General features: G+C 39.9%; 1 protein-coding gene across 10 annotated transcripts in view; it reads right to left on the bottom strand.

The window, feature by feature from the left end:
- The window catches only part of AEBP2 (AE binding protein 2), a 114,034-nt gene that overhangs the window by 81,671 nt on the left and 15,575 nt on the right, over positions 1–16,788 (bottom strand). For 7 of the 10 annotated variants that reach the window (XR_011172063.1, XR_011172062.1, XR_011172064.1 and 4 more), the window contains exon 1: positions 6,770–7,515. The exons of 1 other annotated variant lie outside the window; for it this stretch is intronic. Coding sequence is in view for 5 of the 9 variants with exons in the window: in XM_069106185.1 (XP_068962286.1) it covers positions 6,770–7,467 (698 nt within the window). In the remaining 4 variants the exon portion in view is untranslated. Of the gene's footprint in view, positions 1–6,484; positions 6,624–6,769; positions 7,516–16,788 lie in introns of those variants that run through there. 2 more of the 10 variants (XM_069106180.1, XM_069106187.1) reach the window with 2 other exon arrangements.

Here is a 16,788-nt window from a genome sequence, read left to right as displayed (position 1 = left end):
AAAATACATTTGAATATTACAATTATGGTGAGGTCAATTTTGTCCCAAGATTAATACTTTATACAAGTCTTTTACCATTGCGTCAAGTTAAAATTCCCATTGATGTAGTCAACTGAATTATACTGTGCTGTAAATATTCTTTTAACCATAGCATTCAGGGAATCAAGATTTATATATTCATGTGCTACTCCTCACAGAAGCAAGATACCTCAAAAACTGGAAGTGTGAACAAAACTTTATTGAAGTTTTATAAACAAAAAGAACTGAGTGGATATTAACCTATTTGGTAGAATTGCTAATTAGAGGTAAGACAGATTTAGGCCACTAACAAATTTCTATCATCTTTTTCCTTTCTTGTTGTCAAATGTAGTATTCTAGCAGACCCTCACCTAAAAGCAGGATGGGGAGAATAATTTAAGCCCTTTGACTCAAGAAAAATTTCAGTCAGGTCATGGTTATAGTAATAAGAACTGGTCCAATAAATTTACAAAGTCAGTAAAGCAAACAAAGTCAGACTTTCTACCACCCTTCCTTTTCTCAATCTTTTGATCCCTCAACCAAAGAGGGTGCTTACTGATCTCTAAGGAGAGATCTTAGATAAAAGAGAACACCTTGCCTCCTCACCAATTACAGCCCCTGGAAGTGAATAAAACTTAGCACCCAACCCCTACCCTCACCATGATCTGATCTGATATTACAGCAAGCCAGTCTAGTGGAAGTCTACATAAAGACTTAAAATAAGGTCTCTCCCTCCTTTAAATACTTCATTAGCATTCCTAAATTATGTCTGGTGTGATGTGGTCCCTGAATTACCATAAAAAAAAATTATTTATACCTAAGTAGTAGGGCAGTATGAACAGGAGAAATTAATTAGTTCCCTTTTGTTATGTCTGGGTTTAAACAAAAACCAAAAATACATTCAAAATATCTTTTAAACAAAGATGAGGCAACACTACTTGGTTCAATTTAGTGACCAGTTGAGACTTAAAAATCTCGGAACTTCCACTGGATTCTGTATTTTGTTCCTTATTTAGGAGTTACTCAATGCCCTTTGTTTCTGTTTGTTATTAGTCCAACTAACCACCCAAGATTCAAGATTCAAGATTTTCTTGCCATTTGGTTTAATACTGTTTGACAAGAGTCAAAAGAGAAATAAACCACAAGCAACATAAACCCTGACCAGACATCCTTCTTACTACCACTACCTAATCCAGACTCTCAAGTTGTCTTTCCTAATTCCCTGACCAAAGGTACAACAGACTGCCATTTTCACACTACTTCCTGGCTCAAGAATCTAAAAAACTGAATGTGGCTGCAGCCTAAGCCTGGAGAGCAAAGGTTGTCTATCTACTTACCCCAAAATACATTTGTATGAAATCAAACCTGCCTTGGGCAGCTAGGAGATGCAGTGCTGGGCCTTGAGTTAGGGAGGCTTCTCTCTCTGAATTCAATACAGTGTCAGACACTTACTAGCTAGCTATGTGAGCCTGGGCAAGTCAACTTAACCCTGCAAAATGAGCTGGAGAAGGCATCTTTCCATTATCTTTGCCAAGTAAACCAAGACCCTGGACACAACAGAAAACAACTGACCATACTATGTTGCCTTCCCTACTTCTTAACAGCTAACTAACCAAAGTTTGCCCATCAATATTCTAAGCCTCTACTACTCTTTAAGATTTCATCTCCACAACCAAATTGGAAATTTCATTACAGGGAGGGACTCTGTGCTTCTTTTATGTCAATTATCAAACAGCAGTTTTAAGTTAAGGTAGTGCCGCAAAATTATATTTGTCTCAGTTGCTATTTGATCTTTGTTACATATTGCTGAGCTCTCAGGGTGATTATTTTTCAAACCAACAGAAAGGCAATATGGCGTACTAGACAGAAGACTGGGTTTAGAGTCAAGAAAGTCTGGACCTAAGTTCAAGTTCAACATCTTACACATATTAGCTATAATAACCTGGGGACAAGTACTTTAATCTCTTAGTGTCATTCTGTAAAACTGAAGTTTCCATACTAGGAATTCCCCAAATGGATGAAATCACAGGTTGGACCAAAAAAGAAAATGACCATTTCAAAAATATGTGCTACTCATTAGGAAAAGGAACTAGGTGTGTGGCTAGAGTGCTTCGGCGAACTCATTTGGAAAAAACTCAAAGGTTTTTTCCCCGCCTTATGTAATATGGAACAAGAATATTACACTTTCCTAAACAAAAGTCAGCAGGACTTTCATTTTTATCATTATATCTGAAAAACCAAATAGTTTTTTGCATCCATTAAAGAACTGTGGTAGGGGCGGCCAGGTAGCACAGCGAGTAAGAGCACCGGCTCCAGTGTCAGACTGACCTGGAGATCGAATCCTGGGCTCAGACACTTAGCACCCACCCAGAAACACCTGGCCGTGTAACCTTGAGCAAGTTACTTAACCCCAATTGCTTAGGGGCGGCCAGGTGGCTCAGCGAGTAAGAGCACCGGCTCCAGTGTTGGGACGACCTGGAGCTTGAATCCTGGGCTCAGACACTCAGCACCACACCCAGAAATAATAATAACTGGCCGTGTAACCTGGAGCAAGTTACTTAACCCCGATTGCTTAAAAAAAAAAAAACTATGGTAAAAAAAATTTCATTCATATTGCAAACACTTTTTCTGGCTTCAAGTTCCTCAGGTTACAACTTGATTTATCATTCCTAACAGCAATAAAATTTTATCTTGTTTCCTGTTTTTCAAAATAGTAAAACTGACTTAAGCCAATGTTAATTGATTTTGCCATCAGAATGTAGTAAGCTCCCTCATGGCATTACCCTGAATACTGAAAAGAATTAAACAAAAACTGTCTCTGCCCTTTATAAAGTGAGAGAATCTATAACTAGAGAAAAATCTGTAAAACACATTCTTCAGTGAATTCAGAAAAATCCTACTTTGATGTCTTATATCAGAGGTAATCCTGGGTTCTAAACGACTGACAGAATCACAAGCTGAAGCAAGTTTTCATTAAACTGATAAAGGAACCTGAGGCCATGTTATCTTATACTTAAATAAAAGGACAATTAATTCAAGTTTGGCATGGTGTTTTCACATGGACAACAGAAAATCTCTTTGAGACATGTGTGTGATTTCAATGGTCTGGGGATCTCCCAGTAAAGAGCTTGTATTGAGATGGGAACCAAACACTTGAGAATTTAAGTGACTTACCCACTGGCATAGAGCCAATATATGTCAGAGGCAGACCGTAAATCCAGTTCTTCCTAACTGAAGATAGATCTCTAACCACACTGCTTCTACCTCTACCCATAAAACTTGGAATTTCAATCTTCTATTGGAACAATTTTCTAGGTTTTTATCGCTTTAGATAATGGTAACATTTTCAGAAATGCTAAATAAAATAAATGCAAGAAATTAAAGTATCACATAGGGATTCACAAAATCTTTTCTCCAATTTCAGCTGAAGGAAGAAAAAAATTCAGCATTAAGTGGAGGGAACCTCATTTTTGCAGCTTTCAAGAAGAAATATCTCCAGTTCCTGGACCTTTAAGACACAAGATAATCTTTGTCTTGTTATACTTTTGCCACTTCAAAGTAAAATGGAGTTTTTGTTCCTTTAGCTAACTTAAAAGTACTATACTCTTTTACTTGCAGAAACCTTAATAGAATTGGAAGTATAGAGGTGAAGGAGAAGGGGGAAGTGAAGGATACTAGAAATATTCCCCACTGCTGAGGGTTAATTCATTCATGTAGTAAAACTGCCTAGGGGCAAGAAAATGAGGCTAGGATTTATATACCTCTGGAATTCTCTCAGGTGAGTAAAATTTAATTGGCTCCCTTCCTCAATTTTTAAATGTATACAGAACTTCAAACATCTCCAATTTATCCTGCATATCTCTTAAAATTCACCTTCATCTTATCACTCTATGAAAAAAATTAATGGCCCTTATATATCTTTAACCTGAATTTAAGTCTACCACAAACTGACTTTTTTTAAGAAGTAAATTTTATTCTGACAGAGCTGACAAGTCAAAACAAATTCAGGCAAATGACCCAAAGCACAATGGGTGAAAAGTTAAGGGAAAATAAAAACCAGATTGTAACCAGTATTAACTGTACTATTACATCCTGCTAGTAGCTAAATCGCTAGGATGTGGTTTTAAACTTTACAGAATATCAATGCTCAGGAATATCAATGCTCAAACTATTTCAGACTTTACTACTTGTCTTCCTCCATGAGAGCCTTTCAAGCCTAACCACCTTAAATCCACCCATAGCTCTAACTGGCATGTTGTTTGCTTCCCTTGCCAATCAATTATTTCTCTCTTGAATACACAAATCTTAATTTTCAAGTCCCAGTTTAAGTCTCACCTCATCCATGAAAGTATTATCTGATCACTCAGGGAACTTCCACAGTTAAGTTTCAGAAAAGATTCTAAAAAGATCCAACTTTGGCAAAAATTGTAAACATGACATAACATATGTCTGATCAGGTCCCTTCCCCGCTTCCTTGCAAAAATTATTCTAGTAAGTCAAAAAAGTACAAAACACACCTTTGTTCTCCAGATTATTGCCATTAATTTACCAGAAACATATTTTCCAAATTTTGGTCACAAACACAAACTTAAATCCAAATCACTTAAGTTATATCTCAGGGTAAGACAATAAAAACTCCCCCCAAAAAGTACAAACTCCAGTGAAATAATGTATAAATTACTGTGGCTTCATTTTCATTTCAAGATTATTTTCTTTGATGTTCTAAGACTGTTCTTTGCTATTTATGGCATGAGATTCATGTACAAAGTTCCATTTTTTGAGTGATTACATACCAGAGAATTCATAGCTTGAATGGGTGGTTTCCAGAAACTTACAACTTTTGTTTAAGGTTAATTATACTAGTAGTACAGGCTACACAGAAAGTTCCAAAAGGTTTAGCACAAGCAAACACAAGTGGATACTATGTGTTAAGGAGTTGCAAATATCTTTTTACCTACTTTTCCCACTTTTTTGAATTCATGAACCAAAGTAACAGACCAACATTAAACTATAAGCACTTTGTTGGTGTGAAGCACTCATTTGATCCCCATGACGATACCATGAGATAGACGCTATTTTTATCCCCCATTTTACTAATGAAGAAACTGAGGTTGAGAGAGATTAAGTGATCTGTTGGGGGTGGGGGGGAGGAGGTGGGAGGAGTGTTGCCCAACTGTTAAAAGTCTGAAGTGGCATTCATTCTTCCAGATTCCAAGTCCAGCACTCAAACCACTGTACCACGGCTGCCCTTCAGAAGTGATTAAATAAACAAATGTTCTAATTACTGTAAGGAGGAGGGAGCACGTGGCCCAAACGTAGAACACATTCATAAAATTCCCCAGTACTGAATTCTTACTAAAAGTCATACCTTGCATCCAGCAATTTTCTAATAACTAAACCTTAAAAGAACTGTCAAACAAGCTTAAAGGGCTTTATCAAAATACTGTAAACTTTTATCTGTAACAGAACTATTTACTAAATATAATTGGGCATTAAACTGTAAATTAATGATGATTGAACATTTTTAATTCATCCCCAGGCAGTTTTACACTACTTAATTTTAGTGATTATTAATGCCACGAATTTTATTTAACCCACTCATTCTTTACTGCTTTGACTGCATCCCACTACCAATCTTACTTAAATCCTACTACAAATTAAAATCCAATTAACAGATTCTTAACCTGGAGAGCTGCATATTAGGTCGGACATATATGAAAAACAATCACAAGTCAGCAAAAATGCTAAGTTTTTCCAAAAGCATTATCTCAAACCAGATAAAAGTAGCAATGAAATCTATACTATTTATGGCACTTAACTGTTTCCTGTGACTGCGGATACAAATATTATCAAACAAGAAAATTCACACACAAGGCCTCTCCACCACATGGTAACAAGCCTTGTGCTTTACGTGTCAGCTGAAATCAGGACACTTGTGTTTTAAAAAGTTTCTAAGGAAAGATTTCATTTGTGAACTGCTGATATTTGGTACAAGTCAAAAATAATCGGATAGTTTCTTTTACAGCTCTGTACCTTCCAAGTGCAGTTAGAAACAAAATTGCAAACCATCACCCTCCCGCTTTTTTCCCTCCTAAAAGTATCTGAATGAGCATTATGGAATAAAAGAATCACATTTAACTTATTTCCTGGTCACTCAACCAGGAAATCCTAAGAAAAGTTAGGTTTCTCCTACACTCCAGCAAAATACACGTAAATTTTTTAAAAAGGTTAGAATCTGGCCTGGTACCACGCTGCTACAAGGCTAAATTAAGAAACTTTCTATTCACTTGACTAAACAAAACCCAAAAATCTTTCTAGATTAAAAAAGAGAGAGGAATAAAGCGCTGAGGTTCTTCCCTGGACTAGGAAGTTGTGTGGCGGCGGCAGCCGGGCTAGACCAGCCATGTTGGAAAACACTTGTCAATAATACTTCTGACAACTGTTCGTGAACATGGTTGAAGCTAACCTTGGGCGTGCTCGGACGGACCGCGGCCTCTCAGCGCACCGCCTCGGGCAGCATCTGCGGGCGGCGGGTTTCCGAGTTAGGTCCGACTTTGGGTCTCTCTCGCTCCCTCTCTGGGACTGTGTGGGGGGAACCAGGGAAAAAACGGGGCGGGGAAAAGAAAGGGAGGATAAAAATGGTTTGAGAGTTGGCCGCGGCGGCGGCCGGAGGGGCGGGGTACTGCGGTCGCCGACCCATCGGAGACTTCTCTGGGAGGGCCTCCGGGGAGGGGCGCGGGCTGCCACTGACCTGTCCTCCGAGTCCATGCGGCTCAGGGGCTCCCCGTCCGAGGACACCTCCAGGCTGCCTCTCCTGCCCACCGAGGTAGCGCTGCTTCCGCCTCCCCCGGTCCCGTAGCCCTCGTCGCCGGCGCTGGAGACAACGCTGCTGCTGCTGCTGCCGCCGCCTCCGCCGCCACCGCTGCCTCCTCCGCCGCCGCCGCAGCTGCCCTGGCCGCCCCGCGGTCCCTTGGGCTCTTCCAGGCCCTCCTTGCCGTCTCCATCGCCGCTGCTGCTGCTGGCTGCGCCGGGGCTGAGGGAGCGAGTCTCGTCGCTGCTGCTGCCGCTGCCCACCAGGCTCTCGGCGCTGCTCTCCTCCTCGCCTCCCCCGCTGCTGCTGCTGCTCTCGTCCTCCTCTTCCTCCTCCTCCTCGTCCTCGTCTTCCCCGGCCTGGCTGGCGCTCTCTGGGCTCGGCTCAGACATCGTCTCCGCCTCGCCCCCGCCGCCGCCGCCGCCACCGCCCCCACCCCCGCCGTCGCCGTTCAGCAGCAGCTCTGCCACCGCCTGCGCCTCTGTCTCCTCTTCTTCCTCCTCGTCTTCCTCTTCCTCCTCCTCCTCCCCAGAGGGCTCGGCCCGGCTGCGCGTCGCGGTAACGGGACTGCCGGGGGGTAGAGGACTCAGGCGGGAGAGCTCCTCCAGGTCGGCCATGTCGGTGATAGCGGCGGCCATGGCGCCTCCTCCCTCCCTCTTACCCTCCCTTCCAATCGCCCAAGCCTGGGCTGACGCTGACACCGCCCCCGACGCCGCCGCCGCAGAGCAGGAGGAGGGACCGCGAGCGGCGTCACCGGGCGCGCGCGCACACTCACGCGTTCGAATAGTTGCAGGGTGATGGAGCGCTTGCGCGAGAGGCGGGGTGGGGGAGGTGGGAGGGTGGTAGTAAGGGAGAGGGGGAGGGAGGGAAGGAGACGGTTTGTATTTTTCACTTCAAGCTACTATCCCGTCCTCTTTGCTTCAGCCCATTTCTCTCCCACTCTTCAAGTGTTTGATTTTCTCAAACTCATCCCCCTCTGACCCTGACCACACACTCCAAATAGAGATTGGAGGGAATTGGGTCTCCCAAGCACTTAAAGCGGCTGTGAGCAAAGGCAGGAAAATAAACTCCCAAGGCTGGAGGAATGGAACTTGGGAGTAACAGGTTTGCTTATGTAAAAGAACATCAGGCCTGAAATGCCTGGCTAAGAATTCTGAATTATATTTTGTAGCAGTATGGAGCTTTGAAAGTGGCTATAGCAGGTGAGATGATGCTTAGAGCTGCTGTGCCTTAGAAAAATTTACCCTGTTGGAATTGGGGAGATGAGGAGTGGGGGAAGGAAGGGAAGGGTGATATTCACAAAATGCAACCTTTCAACTGTACAGTAATAAGTAGTTGAGGCAAAAAGATATGGGAAAATTCAGAGTAGACTGAATACAAGGCAATGTAAGGTGACAGAGGCTCAGAGCTTAAGTACCATACTCAAGGTCCAAGTCTCTCTTGTTATAGCATGAATGGAACGGGTCTTGGTGAATGCCTGGAAGTAGGGATGAGGGAGTCAAAAGATGCAAAGTTTGGGGATGATGAGAAACACTGCTAAAGGAAACAGAAAAATCACGTTTGTTTGGTAGGCAGGATGCCAGGCATTAGGGATAAACTATTGAAGACAATCGGATAAACTACTGAAGGAACTTGTCTTAATGGAGGAGACTAGGGCATAGAAGGGAACTGAGCAGTTAGGCTTCATACAGGAGGTGGTTTTTGTTGCCCCTCAAAAGGGAGAGTCTGAGGCTGAAGTGAAGAGGGAGTGCAGTCCAGGCACCGGGAGACCAGGGAAGTTAACAGAGCGGTCACTTGGGCAGGATCTCAACGGGAGGATATGTAATTTACAATGAGGTTGAGAAAGAAAGGTGGTTTGGAGAGTGTAAAGCTAAAAATAAGTTTATATTTCTCCTCAAGGCAATAAGAAATCTCTGATGTGGATTGAGTGGGGAAGAGAAGAGGCCAAAAATGCAAAGAAAAATCACTTAGTAAAGTTAAAGACGGACTAAAGCGGGGAGAAATGAGGCAGAGACAAAGAGGCAGTTACAATAATCTAAACTAAGCAGGATTTATAGGGAGGATAATACAGGCAAGGAAATAGCCTTAAGCAAAACAAACATCCAGATCCTGAATGGGGAGATTAGACCTGAGTAGATAAAGCATTTATTAAACTCTACATCCCACAACCCAGAGCTTAATTCAAGACAAAAAGAAAGCACTAGACTCTAAGAGGGTGTCATCATACAGAACAAATGAACATAATGGATTATTTCATTGTAAAAAAAAAATAACAAAAGGTGAGATATCATACAATCCTTGGATATGCACTGTTGTAGAACAGTAAGCAGAACTAGGGGAACATTTTATATAAGGACAAAAACATTGTAAAAATAAATGCTTTTGAAAAACTTTAAAATACCCAAGTAAATGCAGTGACCAACTATGTATCCAGAAGACAAATGATAAAACATGTTACTTTCCTCACAGAAAGATGACAAGGTGCATAAAGGGACATTACATGACCACTGTGTGGATTTGTTTAGTTTCACTAGGCTCAATAGTTACAAGTGTCGATTTTCCTTAGTCTCTTTTTAATGGAAGGGTAGAGTGAGGGTCAGAGATGAGAGGCAAGTGATTGCCAAAAAAGGAAGCCATTAAAACATTTAATGCACAGAAAGGATAGTCCAGAAAAACAGAACAATTTTGAAAGTAATATGAAATTTTATTTCTTTTAATAGATATGAAATGAATATTCACATATGCTGTGTATATGGAAAAACTTTTTGTGGTTTAAATTCATTATAAATTTTTTAAATGACCAATTCCAAGAATAATCCTTTTATAGAAAAAGTATTAGAAACACTATTTTTAGGGAAGTTGAAGTTTCTGTTTAAATAATAAGTTACTACTGATGAATAATTAAGATAAAAAAACTTCAAGAAAGCTATTGAGATTATTTACATAGTAATAGAAAAACTGTTTCAAATTCAATTGTTGTCTTCTAGTTCTGAAAGTAGTTTTTGAGCCATGTGTTACATCTAGAATACCCCACTCCCCCACTCTTAGTGACACTTGTAGTTCCAGCAAGACATTCCCATCTCTGAACTCTGGACATATTTACTGAATATCTCCCTCCCCCCCACCGCAAGCCTGGAATTGTCCTTTCTCATTTCTGCTTCCTGGTTTCAAGTCCCAGGCAAAATCTCACCTTTTTCAGGAAACCTTTCCTGATCCCCCTTAATTCTAGGGCCTTCCCTCTGGTTGATTATTTTCAATTTATCCCATATACAAAATATTTGTATATAATTGTTTCTATATTGTTTTCCCCATTAGGTTGTGAGATCCTTGAAAATAGGGACTGTCTTAGCTTTCTTTGTATCCCAAGTATTTAGTACATAGTAGGCCCTTAAAAAGTGTTTATCAACAGTAGGAGTAGTTAAGTTATTGGGCATTTAACATTATAGCAATCAATTTAAGCTTAGAAGATATGGGTTAGAGTTTACTCAGATTAGATGTTTAAGATCTGACTCCATAGTCATTTCACCTGTTCTTCATCTGTCCTTACATTGTCCTTCCATCTCTCCCAGTTCCTTCCCAAACCATCACAGTTGACATCCTTTCCTATTTTGGTTACTGGACCAGTTCAATTCTACACTATTTTCCCTTATCCCATCTTAAGATTTTGCATTTTCAAGACACAGCCTTGGATAATTCTACAGTCAATTTGTCTTGCTTCCACCAGCTGCCAAGTTGACTGGAACCCCTACAGATTTGTTATTTAACCTCAACTGAGCCCTCTGCACCAAACAGTCCTCTTATTCCTCTTTAGTTGCTTCACTATTCCAGTTATTACCCTAGCTCTTTTAAACTTTTTTAATCCTTCCTCAAACTAGTGGCTCCCTCTCCCCCACCTTCTTATCTGAGAACCTTTCCAGATCTTCCTTCTCTTCTCTCATCATTCTTGGTGAGAAGGCCTTTTGCCATTAGTTCCTCCTCATTTACCAGTCTCGAATGAAGAGATGGCCCTTCTTCCTTGCCAAGGCAAACTCTTCTACATGTACCAGTGATCCACTTGTCTTCTAATTGCTCCTTTTATTAATCCCCACTCTATCACTAATTTTTAACTTCTTTTCCCCTGTCCAACCCATGTCTAAATCTCTCCTTAAAAAACCTTCACTTGCCACAATCCATCCCTTCTGACTAAAGTTACCATTGATCCCCCGAAGCCTTTGACTTCCTTGCTTACAGCCCTCTTCTTAATACTCTCTTTTCTCTAGGTTTTTGTAACATTAGGATCTCTCCTTTCTGTCTGTCCACTCAATCTCCTTTGCCAAATCCAGGTCATAGTCACCAACAGAAGGTTCCCCCTGGGCTCCTCTTCTACCTCTATACTATTTCCCTAGGTGACTTCATTTGCACCCATGGATTCTGTTATATGTATGCATATGATTTTCAGATCCAGGCCTAACCTCTTTCCTGATCACTAGTCTCAGGTCTCCCAACTGCCTACTGAACATATCTCATAGATATTTTAAAATTCAACATGTCCAAAACTGAACTCATTGTCCACTCTATCCCAACCCCTACAGGATTGGGGATCACCTCCCTCCTGAACTAGGGCAATAGTAGGTCTCCCTGTCTCAATTCTTTCCCCATTCCAGGGCATTTTCCATTCAGCTTCCAAATTGATGTTCCTAAGACTTTCTCTTGATTCTCCTACCTGTCTTTGGGTTCCTCAGCCTTCTTTGATGAATCTTCATCCATTCTTCTAGCTAATATTTTACCTAGAGAGATAGGTTGTCAGCTCCCTAGGATTCAGTTGTACTCTTTGGAGCTGATTATCAGATCTATTTATCTAGCCCTATACCTCTCCTGAGCTCCAGGCTTTAATCTCCAACTGGACAACTATCCAGTTCCCTTCATCCAATCAATTGCCAGCTTTTGTCAAGTCTACCTTCTTAACATTCTTGCATATATCCCCGCCCCTTTTTCTCCTCGGACACTGCCACCATCCTAGTGCAAAGCTCTCATGATCTCAGGCTTATTGGCTGGGCTGCCTCCCTCAAGTTTTTCCCTACTCCAGCCCATTCTCTGCTGCAACAAAAGTTTAAAAAGTCCAGTCCTGACCATGTAATCCCAACTACACATACCTCTCCCCTCTTCCCCATCTGCCCCACACTCTCAAACTCCAGTGACTCCCTATTTACCTCCAGGATCAAATATAAAATCCAGTACTTGGCCCATAAAGTCTTTTGTAACCTGGCCTCTTCCTACATTCTAATTCTTTTTTACACCATATTCCCTTCTAGGTCACGGGAGCCAGTGACACCTGCCTCCAGGTACCTCAAACACCCCCTCTTCCAAAACATTTTTTACTGACTGTCCCCTTTCCTAGAATTCTCTTCTGTCCTTATCTTCACCTCCTGACTTCCTTCAGATTTCAGCTAAAGCCCCAATATTTGTCTGAAGGCTGTCCCAATCCCCCCTAACACTAATTCCTTCCCTCCTGAGATTAATCTTCAGTTCATCCCATATTACACATCTTGTTTGTCTTGTTTGTCCATAGCTGTTAGCATATTATCTCCTCTATTAGCGTGTGTTCCTTGAGAGAAGGGAGTTGCTGGAGTTGCTGGCGTGGCTAGGTGGTGAGATGGATAGAGCACCGGCCCAGGAGCCGGGAGGACTGCATTAAAATCCAACCTCAGACACTTAACACTTGCTAGCCCCTGCCTTCCCCCCTCCAAAAAGCAAAAAAGAAAAAAAAAGAGAGAAGGGGACTCGTTTCTGCCTGGCACATAGTAGGTACTTCATAAACGCTTACCGACTTTTTCAGTAACCTAGCATTTTCAGATCATTTGGAAGTGTAAGCTAAAGTGCTAATACTATCAGTCACTCACATGGGATGTGAGGAGCAAAAACTAACAATATAAGTCACTGAAAGATGTAGTTTCAAAGTATTTGACCAGGATCCAAAGAGAATGGAAATCTCTATGAGCAGTGAGAAAATGTGTGGCAACAATTATCAGGTCCAGTATCAATCATTTTTAATACATTTCATCAACACAGGTTAATGTTTTTTACTTATATTCTCACAACACTCCTTTGAAATATTTGAGAAAACTGAGACTGAGGGATATTTAAGATATTTCAGCTAAGTGTCTGGGGTGGGATTTGAACTGAAATCTTCCTATTGTTCATTTATATTCTCCAAAAAAAATGCTTTGACATAGAGTGCCATTAGAAGTGGCATGTTAATCTCCAGGTTATAGATATAGAAGCACATTTTTCATTCAACTCAAAATATTTAGCAGTAACTGTTTCTCCAGTCTTATGTCCTTACTAGATTTAACTAAGGAAAGTAACATTATCAGTATTTAATCAAAATTCTTGGACTATCCTCCACTAATATTTTTCCCCCTTTCTCTTTGGCCTAAGTCCTTGACTTTTAAAAAAGTGTGTAAAAGATCAAGAACAAACCCAGGACAAAAAAAAATTAAGGGTGGTAACCAGATTTTGAAAGAGTAATTCTTCATATCTAAATAAAATCTTTGTCCTTCAACTTTCCTTGAAGGGATTATTGAGTCTTAGACCCTAGGCAAGAAGTCTCTGGATTACTTCCTGGACCTGTTCTTTTGTTGTTGTTTCGGGGGAGGGTAAGGAGGGGAGGAAGAGGAAGGAGAAGGAAAGAACACTTGGAATGAGTTGTCTTAGAAGGATTAAGTGGTTTTAGGAAAATAATTTTCCAAAATTAAGTTTCTATTGTTCAGGATTGATGAAGAAAAAAAGAATAGTTTTTACCTTATCCTCAGCTATGTGACTTATCATCCTGAAATTTTCGTATGTTCAAGAATCTTGTTAAATATTACTTCAAAATACCTTGTCGGGAAGGCATGTCAACGGGCATAGGGGGACTGTCCATTTGGACATCTCTCAAAAGCAGAACAATGCTTATATTTAGAATAATAACAAATTAATAGAAATTGTTTCTAGAAGACTTGCGCCTACAATGCAGAGTATAAACTTTCTTTTAACAGAAATGAGGAAGTAAAAGCTAAGCAACAGGTGTCACTTATTTGTGTAATTTTATTCAACAAACATTTATTAAGTACCTACTGTGAGAAAGGCCAAGCTTTCTACTGACTTGCTTCCACTTCAGTTACTTTTCAGTTTGTTTTTTTTGAGGGGGGAAGGCAGGGCAATTGGGGTTAAATGACTTGCCCAAGGTCACATGGCTAGTAAGTGTTAAGTGTCTAAGGCTAGATTTGAACTCAGGTCCTCTTAATTCCAGGGCTGGTGCTCTATCACTGCACCACCTAAACACCCCTCAGTTTTGTTGTTTTTTTTTTAATGTCCATAACCTTCCACCATCTTCCTCTGTAAAGTAATACATAAAGTTTGTGGGTCTCCAGAAAGTTACTCTACATTTAATGTACTCTATAGATCTCTGAAACATTCAAAATCATAGCTCCCAAGCCCCTAGTAATGGGTTTGCTTTTTATAGACCACATTATTTTAAAAAAAAAAACAACAGCATAGCAATTGTGACAAATATTATGAAGGTAGAATAGTGGGAGCTGACAATCCAATAGATATGCATGTGAATGAGAAGTCAAAGATGTTTCAGAGAAATAAACAAAGTAGGTAACAACAGATTGAGGAAGAAAACTGATGAATTCGGTTTTATATGGAATGAGTTTTTGGAGGTGTTGGGAAACCCAAGTGGAGATCTCCATTAGACTGCTCAAGACATAGTACTGAAATTTAAAGGAGCCATTAGGATTCTATTTATAGTTTTGTCATCAGTATAGCTATAATAAGTGAGCCCATGAGAGTGAATAAGATCACCAAGGGAAAAATTACAAAAATAAAAGAAAGTAACTAGGAAAGAAATTTGAGAGAGACCCAAACTTAAGGGATTTTTAAAATCAATTAGCATAGAAGACTGAGTCAGACAGATTAAGAAAAAATCTAGAAGAGAATGGGTGTCTCAGAATACCAAGGAAAAGAGATTGTTAGGGAGGAAAGAGTGGTCAATGATATCACACGCTGCAAAAATATAACAAGAACAATGAGAACTGAGAAAAGGTTATCAACTATGGTAATTAAGAAGTATTGGTGTTTAACTAGCTTTTAAAATATTGTTGGCTTTTTGGTTTTATTGTAGTTATATGCCTAAATCATTGATTTGTTCTTTGTTTTGTCAATGAAAGCATTTAGAAGTATGCATTCTCCCTCAAAGAAAGACTGCTTTTGTCATGTCCCCAAAGCATCTTTCAAGGTTGTTGTGAAGATAAAGTAAAATAATATTTGTAGGCAAACCTTCCAGCACTATAGAAATGCTGGATGTTATTGTTATTGGGAGGCAGCTAGGTGGCGCAGTGGATAAAGGGCTGGACCTGGAGTCAGCAAGATTCACCTGCAGGAATTCAAATCTGGCCTCTGGCCTCAGACATTTATGGGTTATGTGACCCTAGGCAAGTCACTTAACCCTTTTTGCCTCAATTCTTCATTAGTAAAATAAGCTAGAGAAGAAAATGGCAAACCACCCCAGTATCTTTGAAAAACCCAAGATAGTTGGACATCACTGAAAAACAACTCAACATCAATATTGTTATTATTATTAAACCAAAATTACCAATTTTATCTTTTGTACTTGACTCTTTTCTTTATATGGTGAGAATATAACCCCTGCCTGTAGCTGTGAAAGGTATATGATATGCTTCTAAATATTTTATGGCTTGATCTTTAATATTAAGGTCATTTATCCATTTAGAATATATCATGTAATATGACTTCTTATAAAAACAAAATAAAAAATATTGTTAGATTCTAAATTTTAATCCATTCAGCTACTCTTCTCTATTTTTTGGATGAGTGTATCCTATTCATGTTCATATTTATGATTGTTAATTGTATCTCTTATACTCTTTATACTCCCCTTTCTAAAGGAAATTTAGAAAGAAAAAAAATTTAGAAGAATGTAATTAGCACTAGTCCTTTATAATTGAAATTTATATATCCTTTGAGCTGGGGATAGCACTACCAATATCATACCCAAAGACATCAGAGAAAAAGGAAAAAGAATCATAAGGACAAAAATATTTATAGCAGCACTTTTTTTTTTTTGGTAGCAAAAGAACTGGGGAAAGTGGATGCCCATCAATTTCAAAATAATGAAGCAAATTATAGTCTGTGAATGTAATGAAAATTATTAAGCTGTAAGAAATGATGAAAGTGGCAAATCAAGAGGACCTTGAGAGAACTTGGATGAACCAAAGCCAAGTAAATTGAGCAGAATCAGAACAGTTTTGAAATTGATAGAGCCCTGGATCTGGAATCAGGAAGACCTGAGTTCAAATTCCTTCTCACATACATGCTAGCTGTATAACTAGGCAGATCATTTAATCTCTGTTTGCCTCACTTTCCTAATCTGAAAATAGTGACAATTATAGCACCTATTCTTCAGTGTGAGGATGAAATGAGATAATATTTGTAAAGCACTTTGCAAGCCTTAAGGGGCTATATCAATGCTGTTTATCATTCTGGCATTTAAAGAAAATGACTATGAAAGACTTAAGAACCATAATAAACACATTGAATAATCATAATTCTAGAAAGAGAGAAGACACAGGAAGAAGACTTCAGAAAAGCAGCAACAGGAGTAGCTCAGCAAAGATTCCCAACAGTAGAAAGCAGAGGGCAGCTCAGTGGAGAGCAGCCTGAAGACATCACCAGGGAACATCAGTGACTCTATGGTACTAGAGGCAAGAGTTTCCCTGTCCATGGATGCTCCCCAGCATATATGTTTCCTGAATGTGTCCCTTCCCCATTGGTGGAAGAGGCAACCTATGGGAAGAATGTGTTCCTGTGTGTAAAAAGATGATCATTCTTGTCATTTATTTTGTTATACTTTTTGATCAACTGCTTCAGCTTTGAAGTAAGGTATCTTCTTTTAGGCCTTTTTTTTTTTTTTTTTT

The sequence above is a fragment of the Petaurus breviceps genome, unplaced genomic scaffold (genome assembly GCF_028583685.1).
Source record: "Petaurus breviceps papuanus isolate PSGF00001 unplaced genomic scaffold, PetGlider_PUasm1.0 78, whole genome shotgun sequence".
NCBI lineage: Eukaryota > Metazoa > Chordata > Mammalia > Diprotodontia > Petauridae > Petaurus > Petaurus breviceps.
This window is presented reverse-complemented; position numbering and strand designations above follow the sequence as displayed.